Source organism: Zootoca vivipara, chromosome 5 (genome assembly GCF_963506605.1).
Source record: "Zootoca vivipara chromosome 5, rZooViv1.1, whole genome shotgun sequence".
Lineage (NCBI taxonomy): Eukaryota > Metazoa > Chordata > Lepidosauria > Squamata > Lacertidae > Zootoca > Zootoca vivipara.
Window position 1 is genome coordinate 24,547,194 of NC_083280.1, and position 16,549 is coordinate 24,563,742.

A 16,549-nucleotide genomic window follows, 5' to 3' on the forward strand; every position below is an offset into this window, starting at 1 on the left:
TGTTTGCCCCACGTTCCTTGCTCTTCAGAAGGCAGCAGTGCAGCAACATTGCAGATGTATCACAGAACAACTTATAAAGGGGAATGATGTGCAGTTCACTATAAATCCACACTATTATCACATCAACTGCATGTTGCAGAACGCACCTGCGAAAAACCACCACCACCACTCTACAGCAGGGTTTCCCAAACTTGTAGTCCAAAAACAGGTGGAGACCCAAGTTTGATACACCCTGTTCTAATCTAGAGGGGGCCCCAAATCCTCTTCAGATGCATGGGCATAGCCAAGGGAGTGCAGAGCGGGCACCCCAAATCAAATTAATCAATAAAAAATACATAACTAACTGAGGTCCCGTCCCCCCGCCGCGCAACAAAAATCCTGGCTACGCCCATGTTCACATGTGTTATTTGCAGCAGACATCTCTACTGCTTCATGCGTTTGGTTAAGCAACCTCCACGAAAACTTATGCCTTAATTAATGATAATAATAATAATAATAATAATAATAATAATAATAATAATAATAATAATTTATTATTTATACCCCGCCCATCTGGCTGGGTTTCCCCAGCCACTCTGGGCGGCTTCCAACAGAACAGAATATTAAAATACAACAATATATTAAACGTTAAAAGCTTCCCTTAATGAATGCATTAAGGCAGCTGTCAGCCGCAGGGGGCCGCCTGACAACCGCCTAGCGATTCCTAAACGCCCCGCGAGGGGATGGGTTGAAATACTGTACTACTGCGTGGGGACAGAATCAGCAGGCGGAACGGTTCGGCGCGGGAGTTGATTCCCGGCCGGGCAGCTTTGGCTGAGGCGCCGAAGTGATTGCGGGGGAAGGTTCCGCCTGACGCGCAGCAGCGGCGCCGGGGTTACGGTCGGCGTCGGTTTCGGTCGGCGGGGGGCGCCAAGCTGCGGAAGATGTTGCTGGTCCTGTCGGAGGAGCATAAGGAGCACCTGGGCTTCCTTCTCCAGGTGGAGAGCTCAGGTACGAGCAGGGGGTGGGGCTAAAAGGCAACCGGGTTAGGATTGCAGCCCAAACCTACCCCCTTTTTTGGGATGTGCGCATTTACCTGGAGGCAAATCCCACCGAAGTCAACGGGGCTTACTTCTGATGTGAGTTAGACACGGGTCAGGATTGCCCTGTCGGTGTTAAGCCCCGTTTCTTTCGATGGGATTTGCTCCCAGGCAAGCATTTATGGGATCGAACCCTGAAAAGTCCAAAAAACCCAACTCTTCGAGATTAGTGCTTTTCTTTCTTTCTTTCTTTCTTTCTTTCTTTCTTTCTTTCTTTCTTTCTTTCTTTCTTTCTTTCTTTCTTTCTTTCTTTCTTTCTTTCTTTCTAGGGGTGGTGGCGGTAAATAATACTTATTAGTTTTCTGAATTTTTAACAAACCAACGCCAAATGACATCGAATTTGATACAATGGATAAAACGCTGCAGCCCTAACCCCATTTATTTATATAAAAATATTTGTGTATGTCAAATAAAACCACTTAAAGAAATTAAAGCAGGTAGCCCACCCATGACTGAAAGTGCTTTTCTTGAATGGTCGGCATAGGAAAAGTTTTCAGCAAATGCTGCAAGGCTGAGAGAAAAATCTCTCTTGGAAGAGCATCACTACAAAGCACTGGGCCAAGTGAAGGCCATTGAATTCAGTGGGATTCGCTGTCTTAGAAGACATGGTTGGGATTGCAGCATTATTCTCTGTGGCGGACTTTGATCTTTCATATTTCAGTGGCATCCTGGGTGATGCCAAAATTCGGCGTCTCTCCCCCCCCCCCGCGCCCTCTGTGGCATCATTGTGGCAAAGGTAACCACCAACCTTATGATCGGCAAGCCCAAGAAGCTCAGTGGTTTAGACCACAGCGCCACCAGCATCCCAATTATATCATTGTGGCACCCCTTGTGGTGCCCTCTTGGTTCGTCGCCAAGTGTGGGCAAACTGGTCGTGCTCCCCTAAATCCGCCTCTTGTTTTCCTGTACAGCACTTCTACAAACTGATACAAAAGAAAAAAATTCCTTCAGTAGCACCTTAAAGACCAACTAAGTTTTTATTTTGGTATGAGCTTTCACACGAAAGCTCATACCAAAATAAAAACTTAGTTAGTCTTTAAGGTGCTACTGAAGGAATTTTTTTATTTTGCTTCGACTCAGACCAACATGGCTACCTACCTGTAACAAACTGATACAGTTTGCACAACACATCTAGCTTCATTTCCCCTACACTACCACAGTTGTATATAATAGAAATCAGCACTGATTTGTGAATAAATTTGTTCACTTTACAATATGTTTCAGGTTTGGGCCTGCGTGGAGCTGAGACTCGCTTCCTCCCCACCTCTATATGTTTGCTTTATGCATTTTATGTGTGAGCTTATGATTAGCTATGGCTTTTAATAGTAAATATTTATGTAGGACCTTTGAGCTTTCTAAGTGCTTCACATATTTTAGCTTAGTAGTATTTACAGTAGCCCTATAACATAGGTCTTTATTATAACGCTCCATGTTGTGGAGGAGGGCCAAGGCAGCAAACACACAGCTGGGCTGTGACCCCCAAATTCATAGAACAGAGGTAACATTTCAGTTAATAACTTCCCAGTTCACATTCTCAGAGTCTTAACTAGACGTTATTGGGCAGGCAGGTGTGGCTGTCACTGGCATGTATCTCCCTGTTAAAACATGCTAAGACATCATCTCACTTGGTATTTCCCTGCCACAATTCACTAGCTCCTCCTGCCTGGTAGTGGGGCGATGTCAAATGTGGTGACATCCTATGTTCTCAGGCAAATATTTAGAGATGGGGGTCTTCAGCAGCCCCATGTCCCCTTTAAGCTGACTAGGTATTTATATATTTTAGTAAGCAAAACCTATGTGCCAATAAATAAATAAATAAGGCGTTTACATAAAATATTATAAAATACTATTTTATTTATTTTTAAAATAGAGATTAAAAACACTAAATAAAATTATCCAAATATAGGTACTGTAAAACCATCAATCCTTAGCTGCTACACAATGGAAATCTCACAACTGTAATAAAAAAAAATGCATTTCTTTACTTTCACAAGGATCAGAAATTTAGGATGCACGCTTTAGTACTCTGTCCATTCCTGCTGACTTTTACTACCATAAAAATTGCCTTGTGGAAATTTTAAAAAATGTATTCACAATTTACAGTAGGCTGAGATAAGCAATATTAAGTTGAGCTACTTCTAATGAAGTCTGGTTTTCTACAACCAAGCCATCATCTAGTTTCCTGGTTCTGCAAACAAATCTCTTTTTTTCTTTTCAGTTGTCAATGAATTCTGCAAACAAATCTTCTTTCTTTTCAGTTGTCAATGAATTTGGCCGTATTGCGCTGGAGTTCCTAAGAAAAGGCACAAACCCCAAAATCTATGAAGGAGCAGCAAGTAAGAATTTGACAAGTGTGGTTGAAGGGCAGTATTTTCCAAGGGCCTTGAATCAATACACTGCTAGATATCGGTCCAATTCAGAGGTAACAATGTTGGTCCAGGAAAAATTATATGTTGGACCAAGAATAGCTGTGTTTTCACACAAAGGTAAACTAAGGTACTTGACTCAGTTAATCAAACTGTGCACATTGCTCCCAATGACACTTGTTTCATTCCTCCCATGGTAAGAGCATGTACCGTATATAAACCAGGATGGAAATAGCTTACTGCTCTATCCATGTCTGACATTGTGGTTTGTTTAAAGCAGGGATGGTAAATCTTTTTGGCTCTATGGGCCAGATCCTTATCAGCATCAACCTCAGTGACCAAATTTGAAACGTGAGCAGGGCCAGCTACCTGCCAATTACACTATGTCATTATGATGTCACATAGTTGACAGACGGGCAGTCAAAATCCCTTGCTAGAGTGATGTTAAAATGAGGCAGGTGAGAAGCACTTCAGAAAGCAATTTGCCGAAATTATGCCATGTTGAGGGCTTACTGTTTAAAGAATTTTTTTGAGTGAAATAAATCATCATCTTTGATTTGAATGGAACATGATGACACCTGTAGCTTCCTCCAGTTATTACAAAGCAGCAACAAAATTATTTTCTACAGATTTGTCAGGCTGTACCGGCAGTACTTGTAAGCTCAACTGAAATGAACTGAGCTTTCATTGGTGCAGATGCAGCAGTTTGCGGGTTGCTGATGTACGAGTCGATCTGTGCCTTTAGAAAACAAATGGTGCCATCCTAGCACTGTTTGCCATGAGAATGTAGAGGAGAATGGTGGCATGTTTGAATGCTTCTATGTGAAAAAAAATTGTTTAGGAAGAAAAGTGGACGAAGCTACACAGGTGTAGAATTTTGACAGAGAGAAACATGGAATTATGCTGTCTCCAAGTGACATTCTTAAATGGCACAGTCCTTGGAGCACTGTGTCACTTACTTTTCTGAACATAAAGGTGGGTCCTGGGTCTATATTGTTTTTCTCAAATATTTGTTAAGAAGATGCTTGTTTACTTTCCCCCCTGATAGATTCTGAAGAGACAGCAGCTGTAGTACAAAATGCATCAAAGATTAGTTAAGTCTAGAATTTTAGCACTATTTACTAAGGCCTCTGCTCTCCCATAATCTTCATGTACACTTCAGTGGAATATTCTAAGCTAGAGGCCTCTTTTTGCCTCTACTTTCCATTATTATATACCATATATAGTACAAGGATATGCAGACTAAGTGTGCTTAGTCTTCTTCTTTTTTTAGATTTATTTGCATGTATATTGTATTGGATCAGATGTTTGATGTTTTCTCATTCCGTTTTTCAGGAAAACTTAATGTTAGTAGTGAAACAATTCAGCACGGTGTAGAAGGATTAACATACCTTCTCACTGAGAGCTCAAAACTCATGGTAAGTAACTCATAGTGCTCTTAGTGAGCTAGGCAGATGCTTTGAACTTCTTACCCATTTGGATATGTGGGTTGGGGGCGGCGGCGGCGGCGGGGGGGGGGGAAATAAAGATCACAGTTACAAGATGTGGTGTTTTAGATGAAAGCTCAGAAAAATTAGTGCAAACTCCTATTTTGCTGCATCCTCCATATAGTGTTGCCAGCTTCTTTTATATCAGTCCCTTCTGCTGCTTATCAGCAGGTGTTAATGCCTGTCTCCACATTGTGAAAACTTCACCTGCTGATTTCTACCAATGTGGGGTGGGGGCGGCGAGTGAAAGAAACACTGACAGGACCAGGACTTAGTGCTATTTTGGATACCAGCTTTCAAAAAGATAAAAGCCATTTTATAGAATCTTATGTATATTAAGAGGATTAAATCTGAAAAATTCAGTAGGTTTCTTCTGTATGATTAGGTTTAGTTTTTATTCTAGTTTCTGCCCTGTGTATCAAATGGTCATCTGACCATGGATGTCATAAATGAGATGCACCATATACAAATTTGGAATAAGAGGGCATGTCACATTGTAAACTATGGGTAATATCCAGTGTTAGATATAGAGTAGTTGTTGTCGTTTAGTTGTGTCCGACTCTTCGTGATCCCATGGAACAGAGCACATCATATAGATATAGAGTAAAGCCATTCAAATCAGTGGACATAAATAACCTTAAAGGTAAATGTAAAGGGACCCCTGACCATTAGGTCCAGTCGTGACCGACTGGGGTTGCGGCTCTCATCTCGCGTTATTGGCCGAGGGAGCCGGCGTACAGCTTCCAGGTCATGTGCTCAGCATGACAAAGCCGCTTCTGGCGAACCAGAGCAGCACATGGAAACGGTGTTTACCTTCCCATTGGAGCAGTACCTATTTATCTACTTGCACTTTGATGTGCTTTCGAACTGCTAGGTTGGCAGGAGCTGGAACCGGACAACAGGAGCTCACCCCGTCGTGGGGATTCGAACCGCCAACCTTCTGATCGACAAGCCCTAGGCTCTGTGGTTTAGCCCACAGCGCCACCCGTGTTCATGTGCTTTAATTCAATGTCACCCAATATTTCTGTAGATGGTGTTGCATTATGAATGTTGTGAATTATTTTCTATGTTGGCCTCTGCTTCCTTTTTCCATTTGGCATTAATATACTGCAGTTAATCAATTCTTATTAAATGTTTTCCTTTCGCACATACTTCACAGTTGGAAATGCAATATTTACACAAAGTTACGAAGACTGTGAGCAGGAGAAGGGCCATCTGTTTTGCGTGCAGGCTTAATCCCAGGCATTTCCAAGCAGGGCTGGGAAAAGGCTACTACTGCCTGAACCCTGGTGAGCTGCTGCCAGACAGTAGGCAATCTGGAGGCAGATGGACCAATGGTGCAACTCAATATATGACAGTTTCCTATGTAAGTAAAAAGTAATAGAAGCAATCAGGAACTCAACATTCTATTTCTAATTTTTAGATATCGGAGATAGATTTCCAAGACTCTATACTTGTACTAGGATTCTCTGAAGAATTGAATTCCGTATTGCTTCAGCTGTATCTTGACAATAGGAAGGAGATCAGAAGTATTCTTACTGAACTAGCTCCAAAGCTGCCTAGTTATCACAGTCTTGAATGGAGACTAGATGTGCAGGTAAGGGTGAAAATCTTTAGTTTATAGTGCTGTTTACATTTGACATGACACAAACTGCTAAAGGCAATGGTTTCAAAATTACAGTGGTACCGGTAGCAGTAATATTATTCATACACATTTTTTGCATACGATTATTCATGATAGAACAGTAGAAAGTGACCTGCACAGTTATCTCCCCAGTGATTTACCAGCACAATGCAGCCTACTTAGGCTTCCATGTACTTTGAAGCTGTACTTTAATATTAAGACAGAATTTCCCACCTCTGTATCAGAACTAGCTCAGCCAGTACACCAGTGTTCGGCCTGGTTACAGACAATTGTATTGACATTTTGTGGAATTGGAGCATTGATTTTGAAAGCAGCAGCTTGTTGCTAAAATTTGCCATTAAAAAAAATTTAAATCAGAGGACATTGAATAAGCTGTTGAAAATGCAGCTTAACAAAAAAATGAAATCAGAATTAAGAAACTAGGAAAAATGTCAACTTTAACAGAGCCAGTAAGAGGTCAAGTATGCAAACTAGTCTGTATAATAAAAATCAGCAAACAAATTGTGCGGAAAGCTATTTGTGAGCTGAGTGCAAGGGTGACTCGCATACATGTGCAAGTACACACAAACCTTAAATGTTCACTACCACCTTAAGCATTTTACCCTGCTCTTTAGCTGAAAAGCTTCCAGAATAGCTTACATAACGTCGGTATAAGCAAGAAGGCTCCCACCTGCATATGTAGGTACTCTCAAAGAGCCACAGCCTTTTGAGCCCGAGGTTGCACAACAAGTCCCCCAACCCTATGAAAGGAGTTGTGATTTTCCTCAAATCTTCTCATCTTCCATATCCTCCTTCCCACCTCCTTTATGTTACTGACTCCGTGTTAGTATACAGCCTATTATGAACCTGTGGCAACTGTAGCTGGCCAGGCAGGTCTTTGGTGATCCATGTTCCAACCTTCCCTGAGCTGAGTTTAGTCTTAAGCCAGAAATTGCCAACCAAAGGCACTGATCTGTTTTTGAAATGTTTATCCATTTCATCTTGTTCCTCCCACACCAGAAGAGGCCTAATAGGGAGCATTTCATGCAGTTAGTCAAGCTCAAAAAATAACACTAGTTCCTGGAAATCCCCCCCCCCCCAGTTTAGTTTATTTGGTCTACAGACCATAAACCTCAGATACAGCATAAGGTTATCGAGACAGCTGCAGCGGGGTGGGAGACTATTTGCGTGTACACCAGTTGTGCCTTTTAAAATAAGAGTGTTACAAAACCCATGAACAATCAAAAAGTAATATTTTTAAAATGCAGACAATTAGACCCAAAATTCATCTTCCCTTTGTGGCCTAGTTTTGATGGCTACAGCAAGGAACTTGGCCAGGCATCCCCAAACTGTGGGCCTCCAGATGTTTTGTCCTACAACTCCCATGATCCCTAGCTAAGAGGACCAGTGGTCGGGGAAGATGGGAATTGTAGTCTAAAACATCTGGAGGGCCGAAGTCTGGGGATGCCTGAACTTGGCTATATTTTCAGTAATCACAGGGTTTGAGTCTGCCATGAATATTGAAACACAAAATCTACCGTAATCTGAATTCCCCAAGTATGAGGAAAGTACTGGGAAAGTAAATTAGGCTCTTATATTTCTATAAACATTACAATATAGAAGAAAGTTTTCAATGTAGGCAAAGCCTATTTACCTTCAGGGATTTCAACTGCCCCTGGCTTTGCTTTTGGCTAAAATTTGTTTATGAAAAAAATTAACACCTTTGATTATTTACTACCCCAGCTTCTGCCACTGGGATTAGAAAATGCATGCAAGTATATATATCTCTATATCTCTGTTTATAAATTTCATTTGCTTGGGCAAAAGGGATTTCTTCACCACTGTACTTTGGGTCTACAACCTAGCACTGATTTTCTTCTAGACACAGAAGTGTATTTTCAGCAGTTAGGTTCAGTGCTTTGCCACCAGCAGTTATGGAAGTTCAATTTACAGTACATGGCTGCCTTGGCATTTAAGCATTTGACTTTGCAAAAGTGGCTCAGTTGAAACATTATCCCATGTAATGTTTATAGGAATATAAGACCCTGATTTATTTCTCCAGTATTTCCCTTGGGGAACTCCAAAACTAGGCCACAACTGTTAAAGTAGAGTTAGGAATCAAAATGGTTGGTATTTTAAATTTATTTTTAAGATTCATTTGGTTGTTCATGGGTTTTGTTATACTCTTACTTTAAAAGGCCAAAATTACAACAGTGAAGATAATAGTGTTTGGTTCTCATTTTAGTTCTTAACCCAGTATATCCAATTGTCCTTCTGAATTAAAGGGTGGATATCATAATGTAGTAGGTACACAATGTAAAATATATCTACATTTCCCTTTTGACTTATGAATGCTGAGAATTAGAATGCTTTTGTTAATTGCTATTCTTAGCACATCTCTTCATTTTAAATCTTACTGAGTTTTCTTTTCCTCACCTCACTATTTAAATAGCTTGCTAGCAGAAGTCTGAGACAGCAAATTAAGCCTGTTGTGACTCTGAAGCTCCACCTTACTCAGAATGGAAAACAAACTACTCAAATATTACAAACCGACCCTGCTACGTTGCTTCACCTGATTCAGCAACTGGAACAAGCTTTGGGAGAAATGAAAACAAATCATTGTAGACGAATAGTGCGTAACATCAAGTAGTATTTGCCATCTCAGTAAACTCATGGAAACCAGTGTCGCCAAACAACAGTGCGTCTGGACCAGTCAAAAACTTCTCCTTGGCCATGTTCTTGAGACTACATTTAAGGGCTGAATTTGCTTGGGTGCTAATCTAGTAATAATGTCAGATGCAAGTTAGAATGATCATCATAAACTAACCAGACATCAATATTAGTTGATCATGTGAGCTTTTCTAATTTTATGTACAGCTGCCTTTTGCATAATGTTCTGTACAGCTTACTGGTATAATGACCAAACATTTTTCCTTCTTATCTTTTCTGATCTGAATAAAGAAACATATACAGTAATATGTATTTTATATGTATTTGTATTCAGGCTAATTTCTTGCAATTACCTTTTTTTTCATTTTGGGGCCAGCTGCTACTCATACAGAGGAGAAATTTTTCATCCCCTAAGTGCTGGCTGATGTTACTGTGTAAAAGGAAATAGCACCAACTTATGGTCAAAATTGTTGTTGTGCTTGAAATAAGCAACCATGTTTGGTGCATACAGGATGTCACCTCCTGTGCGTGAGCTGACTTGAGAAGGATGCCCTTGGATAACATAATATAACAGCTTTATCTGTTGATGGACGGCCACCCTAACTCGGCCCTGGACACACTGACCAGATGCTTGGAAGCTGTGGATGGATGGCAGTGTGGGAGCCGATTGAAGATAAATCCTTCAAAGACAGAGGTCCTCTGGCTGGGTTGGGACGACATGGGGTTGGGGGGCCAACTTCCATCTCTTGTGGGGGCTCAGTTAGTGCCAGCGCCTTCTGTCAAGAGCTTGGGTGTAACCTTCAACGCCTCCCTTTCCATGGAGGCGCAGGTTGCAGCAACAGCAAAGGTGGCATTTTTCCATCTCCGCCGTATCAAGCAGTTGGTCCCTTACCTTTCTCACCCTGATCTGGTTACAGTGATCCATGCGACGGTCACCTCCAGGCTTGATTATTGTAACTCGCTCTACGCGGGGCTGCCCTTGAAGCTGACCCAGAAACTCCAGTGGGTGCAGAATGCCGCAGCGAGGCTCCTTATGGGGTCCTTGCCGCGGGACCACATTCATCCAGTGCTTTACCATTGCACTGGCTCCCGGTGGAGTACAGGGTCAGGTTTAAGGTGCTGGTTTTGACCTTTAAAGCCCTATGCGGCTAGGACCCTCGTACCTACGGGACCGCCTCTCTTAGTATGCCCCGCGGAGGACCTTAAGGTCCACAAATAACAACACTTTGGAGGTCCTGAGCCGCAAGGTTGGTCTCAACTAGGGCTAGGGCCTTTTCAGTACTGGCCCCAACTTGGTGGAACGGTCTGTCACAAGAGACCAGGGCCCTGCGGGATTTGACATCTTTCCGCAGGTCCTGCAAGATGGAGCTGTTCCGCCTGGCCTTTAGTTTGGACTCAGCCTGACCCTTATGTTTCCCTCCCCTTATGGTTTCGATTTATGGGCTACTACTAAAATGAGGCTGCATTTTAAATTGTCTTTTAACCCATATTTTAACCCGTATTTTAATTAACTGTTTTTCTTTTTCTTTTACGTTTTATTGTAATTTTATTGGTGTTAGCTGCCCTGAGCCGGGTTCTGGCCAGGGAGGGCGGGGTATGAATAAAAACTTACTATTATTATTATAACATTGCAACAGGAAACCTGAAAAAATATCACTATACTGAAAAAATATTGCAGTGTGGTATTTGCTAGCTTTATCTATGGTACAAACATTCATGGAAGTGCACAGGCAAGGCAACTGGGACTGCTCACATGTACAGGAAAATGAATCAAAGCACTTAACAAAAAAAAAGTGCCACCAACTTGCACAGATTGTTCAGAAGGATGCTATGGTCACAGGGCTGGATTAACCAATAAGCAAAATAAGCATGTGCTTAGGGCATCTAGGGAAGGTACAGAGGTTTTCCATTGCCAGATTTGCCATGGACCATATGGCGCAGCTAAACCAGGTTCCACGAATAAAGGCTCCCATAATAAATGGAAAAATAGCATGCACATATATGTAATAATAAAAATAATAATACTAAGATAGTAATAATAACAATAGTAATAAGAGAGATTAATGATATACCTTAATCTTGGGAACACAACAAAATGTAGAAATTTGCTTTCATATTTTTTTTTAACATTAATGATCACGAATTGCTCAGCAGAGCATTCATTTTCTCTGTTGAGGTATATTGAAAACCCCAACAGAACAACTATGCAACAAGGCAGGCTGGATGCCTTAACTCTATTAAGTATAGAAGCGGATGTGTTACATAAGATTTGTTTTGAGGATCTGATCAAAGACTATGCATTTAGACAAATTAGGAGAATTCCCCCCCCCCATTAAATTGAAGGTATACACAAAATCATTTCCCATCTTACTATAGATCATTTCCCATCTTACTATAGGTTTTGTTTAATTTCTAAAAACAAAAGTTTATTTTATGGTCTTCTATTGTTTATATTTTTAATTAGATATATAGGGGGGGCACCAGAATCTTTTAGGTGTTTACGGCCTCTAAAGGTCTTCATCCGGCCCCGCATGGTCAGTGGTGTCAAACATTCCTGTGAGATCAAGAGCGAGCTACAAGGTCATGCACACCTCACTCCTGAAGGCCATCCATCAGGGTGGCTAAGGCTCATTCTATCCCATAACAGTCCCTGAACCCAGAAGGACAGAAACCAGAAGGGTTGACAAAGTTCTCAGGAAATGGGGAACAACAAACCTTTTCTTGGGAAGCAAACTTAGTTCTAGTGTTTTGATTGGCTGAAGGCAAGGCACAAGGTTTTTCTATGTAGCGTTGCTTGGGACAGAAAGCAAAGAAGCAGTGGAGTTTCTATTTGTTCGCTATAGATATCCTCAACTACTCAAAAAAGCAGAAGGCAGCTAGCAACCCTCGGCCCCATACGGAAGATTCAAGAGTTCATCGGAGGTTGTGTAAGTACAGTGGTACCTCGGTTTATGAACACAATTGGTTCTGGAAGTCTGTTCATAAACTGAAGCGTTCATAAACTGAAGCGAACTTTCCCATTGAAAGTAATGGAAAGTGGATTAATCTGTTCCAGATGGTCCGCGGAGTACTTAAACTGAAGCGTTCATAAACTGAAACAAACTTTCCCATTGAAAGTAATGGAAAGTGGATTAATCCGTTCCAGACGGGTCCGCGGAGTACTCAACCTGAAGTGTACTTAACCCGAAGCATGGGTGTAATTGGTTCCGGAAGTCTGTTCATAAACTGAAGCGTTCATAAACTGAAGCGAACTTTCCCATTGAAAGTAATGGAAAGTGAATTAATCCATTCCAGATGGGTCTGCGGTGTTCGTAAACCGAAAATTCGTAAACCGAGGTGTTCATAAACTGAGGTTCCACTGTAGTACCCAATCTTGTCTGCTTCAAAAGAGAAAGAAAATATCCAGGTACGAACAAGCAGGGGTGGGGCATGAGAACATCCCAGTTGTGGATACTGAGGCAGCTACCAGTTACTGCACAACCTGAACAACACGAAAACTGGATATAGGGAACTACATGCAAATCCTCTATAGAGGTGTTAAAATCTGAGCTGCTACACAATGCTGGATCCCTGCAGAAAGCTCTCTCTGGCAGGTCCCAGAGCTTTTTGTCACGTATGGCTTTCTCAGCATTCTCCTTGGTTAGCATACTTTGCTGTTTTGAAAAGACCTGTATGCCATTGTTGCATTTTATTTCCCAAGCCAGGTCCCATTCGTTACCAAAGTGGATGACAGGGCTTCACTTCTGACTCCCTTTCTGTCATGAACAGGAAAGAGGTGTCCATTGAACATCAACTTAATAAGTAATATGCAAGAGCTCTAGAGGAAAATAAGCAGAAGCTGTACTGCATTACACTACAGTATGTATTGTGGGTTGCATGACTTTGCTCTTTGTGCTAAGACCAGCACCACAGGTAACATGATAGACTTGAGTCAAATAAATAAAAGAATATGTTTCATGGGCCAACATAGCTATTTTGGACTTGAGAGACTGCTTGCCACTGCAGTTTTTAAAAGGCACCATTTTAACCATTCAATTTAATGGTTTAATTTAAATTTAAATGGTTTAAATTAAATTTAAACCATTATTTAATTCAATGGCGTTTACTCCCAGGTAAATGGGGTTAGGATTACAGTTTTACCCTATTTCTCCAAAAATAAGACATAACCATAAAATAAGCCACAGCAGGATTTTTAAGCATTCAAGGAATATAAGCCATACCCCAAAAATAAGACATAGTGATAGGCGCAGCAGCAATGCCGGCCGCGGCAGAAGGAGGAGGGGAAAAAAATAAGACATCCCCTGAAAATAAGCCATAGTGTTTTTGTGGTTTTTTTTAGGAAAAATAAATATAAGACGGTGTCTTATTTTTGGAGAAACACGGTCGTAGATGAAATCCAATGGGCTGATTAAGCATGGCAGTATTTTTGCAATGGGCAGGGGAAAGAATGGGAGAGGCCCCCAATCGAAGCATCAGCACTGACGAACTATAGAAACCCTCCATACTGTATATCTCTTCCTCCCACACTCATCAAGCACCTGTGGGAACCTGCAAGGAGGGGGGGGGCGCATTCCTACCATGCCGATTGCGATGCAACTCTCAATGCAGGATCAGTCAGAGACTAACCCTGGGCTGTGCTCAAACTGCTTTTTGCATATGAAAGTCCCACTGAATATCTGAGAAAAAGCGGCTAAGTGGCTCCAGGCAAGTATTTAATGGTAGTTTCGGCCAGTCTGTTAAAGGCGAGGCCGCCCCAATCGAGTGACAGGGACGGACTGGTTTTCTGCACCGGTTACTCCCCTCCCCCTCCCCCCATTGTACGATTCCTTATTAGGGAGAGTCCCGCAGGAAGCGGTGGCACGCTTCCTTCGCCCGACGTATTAGTCATAACCCCGCTGGATTTCCGTCCAAGATCCGCGTAAAACTCCCTAAACCCACCCCCAGGAGGCTCCTCTAGCCCAGCCGGGGGAAAAAATCCATCAGGGTCCGGCTCTCAGCTGAGCCGTGGGAGGACTCACAGTGGGTGTACCGTGTAATCGGGCTGGTCCCAGACACTGAGCTCATGAATAATGCAGCTGCCAAACTTTCTGCGCCGCCCTGAGAGTTTTGGGTAACTTTGTTTGGGATAGTCCGAAAGCAGCCACCGCTGCCGCCACTACCACGGCGGAAAGTACTCAGCTCTTCCAAGATCCGGACCATGGGTATGTGAACGAGAAAGGGGACCCCCTTCCCCTCTTTCTCCCCCGTAAAAGATCGGTTTTCTGCCCACCCACCCCCACCCCTTTAAGAAAAACCAAAAACTTTTTTGCGCCTGGCCAGGGAAAGGGAGGAATCTTCGGTCAGGCCTGGGAACCGAACGCTGGCGAGACTCTCTGGAAACCCCGGCGTTCGAAATCGGAACGTTCGCAGCGTCAGCGTTCCAAATCAGAACGTTCAAGCCCCTCCGAAGCTTTCACTCGAGCCTCAGGCCTCCTTTGGAATTCCGGGCGGCGAGGCTGAGCCCTCCTTTCCTCCCTCCCGTGACAGCCGCGGCTGCAGATCTACCCCCACCTCCCCAGCACACACACACACAAACTAGTCCTTTAAAGGAGCTGCTTTCTTAAGAGGGAATTGTAACAAATCTCTGCAGTTGCAGCGGGAGGGACAGCAAAGAAAAGAAAAGTTGCATAACTTTCCGCCGGGGCCTGACTTGGACGTGCTTCATGTGTACTCTGGAAGATCCTGCGAGATAGAAAGTTTTGGGAGGGAGGGGACGGCTGCCTTGGAGCCGCCGGGGCCTCTGGGGAGAAGGGGAAAAGGGGGGGGGGGCGCTCGGATAAGTTTCGCTTTGGAAGGGTTTGAAGAAGCTTATCATCATCATCATTATTTGCATCTGGCCGGCCCCGTGTCTCGGATGACTGTCGGGTCTCTTTTGGACCCTAACTGCAAAATACTTAATTTGTGCGACGGTGGTTGGAAACTGGCGATTTAAGAGGGCGAAACCCCAGAGATCTGCTCCAGAGACTCGACCTCCCCGCCCAAAGTTCGCAAAAAAAAGTTCGGTCGGTAAAAGGTGGCGAAAATGAACCCTGCTGGCGTCCCTCCCCCGCCGGGGCAGCAGGTGATCCATGTCACGCAGGATTTGGACACCGACCTCGAGGCTCTCTTCAACTCGGTCATGAACCCCAAGCCCAGCTCGTGGAGGAAAAAGATCCTGCCGGAGTCCTTCTTCAAGGAGCCCGACTCGGGCTCCCACTCCCGGCAGTCCAGCACCGATTCAGGCAGCCACCCGCCGCGGCTCAGCAGTGCTGCAGTCGGAGCGCACCACGTCCGCTCGCACTCGTCGCCCGCCTCCCTGCAGCTGGGCGCCGGGGCCGGGGCCACCCCGAGCCAGGCCCAGCAGCATGCCCACCTCCGCCAGCAATCCTACGACGTGACGGACGAGCTACCGCTGCCTCCCGGCTGGGAGATGGCACTCACGCACACGGGCCAGAGATACTTCCTCAAGTAAGTGTGGGGAGGAAATAGCACGGGAGGGGGGGGGGAACCGGGCAGATGGAAGGCTTGTGGGGGCCGGGGCTGCTCTTGAGTTCAAGGAGGCGACTCAAAAGAGTCCGGGAGCAACGCAACGCTAGGCATGCCTGGGACTTCTAAGATCATTGGTGGAGAGAAGGAAGGGCCTGGGAGAAGACACCCACTTCAGTGCAAAGCCCCAGAGAGTTGCTGCCAGTCAGCGCAGGCAATACTGACCTAGTGGGGCCAAAGGTTTGACTTGGTATAAGGCAGTTTCTGTGTGTAGTCCAGTGTTGTTGAGAAATAAGGGTGGGTCTGCTAAGATATACAAAGAAGTGCATCTGAGCACTCTCATCTGGTGTTTTAGTTTTATGCTATTTCCTGCATGGAAATTACATCACACAAATCCATGTGTGTTTCATGGACTAGGACTTTGGAGACCAGAATTCGAATCCCCACTCGGCCATGAAGCTCACTGGGCCTGTCACTCACTCTCAGCCTGACCTACCTCACAGGGTTGCTGTGGGGATTAAATGAGGAGGGGGAGAACTATGCAAGCAATCCTGAGCTCCATGGGGAAGAAGGTGGGATATACTTCAACATTTTTTTAAAAAAAATAAAAATACATGAAAGTGACCATTGTTGGTGAAGGAGTTTGCATCTGCTCAGAGGAGCTTACCGTTATCATTTATTTTCCTTCCTTTCCTTCAAGGAGCTCAATGTAGTGTGCACCATTCTTCTACCACCCAGCCTCATTCAAACACCACCCAATTTTATCCAGGCTACAACCCTGTGCGGTAGGTTAGGCTACAATGGTATAACTGGCCCAGG

General features: G+C 43.7%; 2 protein-coding genes across 3 annotated transcripts in view; both read left to right on the forward strand.

The window, feature by feature from the left end:
• The first annotated feature begins 498 nt into the window (after nucleotides 1-498).
• Nucleotides 499-9,532, forward strand: COMMD2 (COMM domain containing 2). 2 transcript variants are annotated; one of them, XM_060274487.1, is made up of 5 exons: nucleotides 499-990; nucleotides 3,298-3,415; nucleotides 4,781-4,863; nucleotides 6,356-6,529; nucleotides 9,009-9,532. In XM_060274487.1, exons 2-5 carry the CDS (start codon nucleotides 3,304-3,306, stop codon nucleotides 9,204-9,206), a joined length of 567 nt encoding a protein of 188 aa, XP_060130470.1. In that variant the 5' UTR covers nucleotides 499-990; nucleotides 3,298-3,303; the 3' UTR covers nucleotides 9,207-9,532. The 2 variants fall into 2 exon arrangements, with proteins under 2 accessions (XP_060130470.1, XP_034989919.2); XM_035134028.2 differs by having other exon boundaries at nucleotides 501-990; nucleotides 3,338-3,415.
• A 5,497-nt stretch (nucleotides 9,533-15,029) lies between these two features.
• Nucleotides 15,030-16,549, forward strand: part of WWTR1 (WW domain containing transcription regulator 1) — a 92,190-nt gene continuing 90,670 nt past the window's right edge. The window contains exon 1 of the mRNA XM_035134023.2: nucleotides 15,030-15,712. Within this exon, the coding sequence (XP_034989914.1) occupies nucleotides 15,288-15,712 (425 nt within the window). The 5' untranslated portion in view covers nucleotides 15,030-15,287. The remainder of the gene's footprint in view (nucleotides 15,713-16,549) is intronic.

Excerpts from the sequence above, each read along its gene's own strand:
- COMMD2 (XM_035134028.2), top strand. The coding sequence starts at position 924 with ATGTTGCTGGTCCTGTCGGAGGAGCATAAGGAGCACCTGGGCTTCCTT. Across the intron at positions 3,416-4,780 it reads AATCTATGAAGGAGCAGCAA|GAAAACTTAATGTTAGTAGT; the intron begins GTAAGAATTTGA and ends TCCGTTTTTCAG. Across the intron at positions 6,530-9,008 it reads AATGGAGACTAGATGTGCAG|CTTGCTAGCAGAAGTCTGAG; the intron begins GTAAGGGTGAAA and ends CTATTTAAATAG.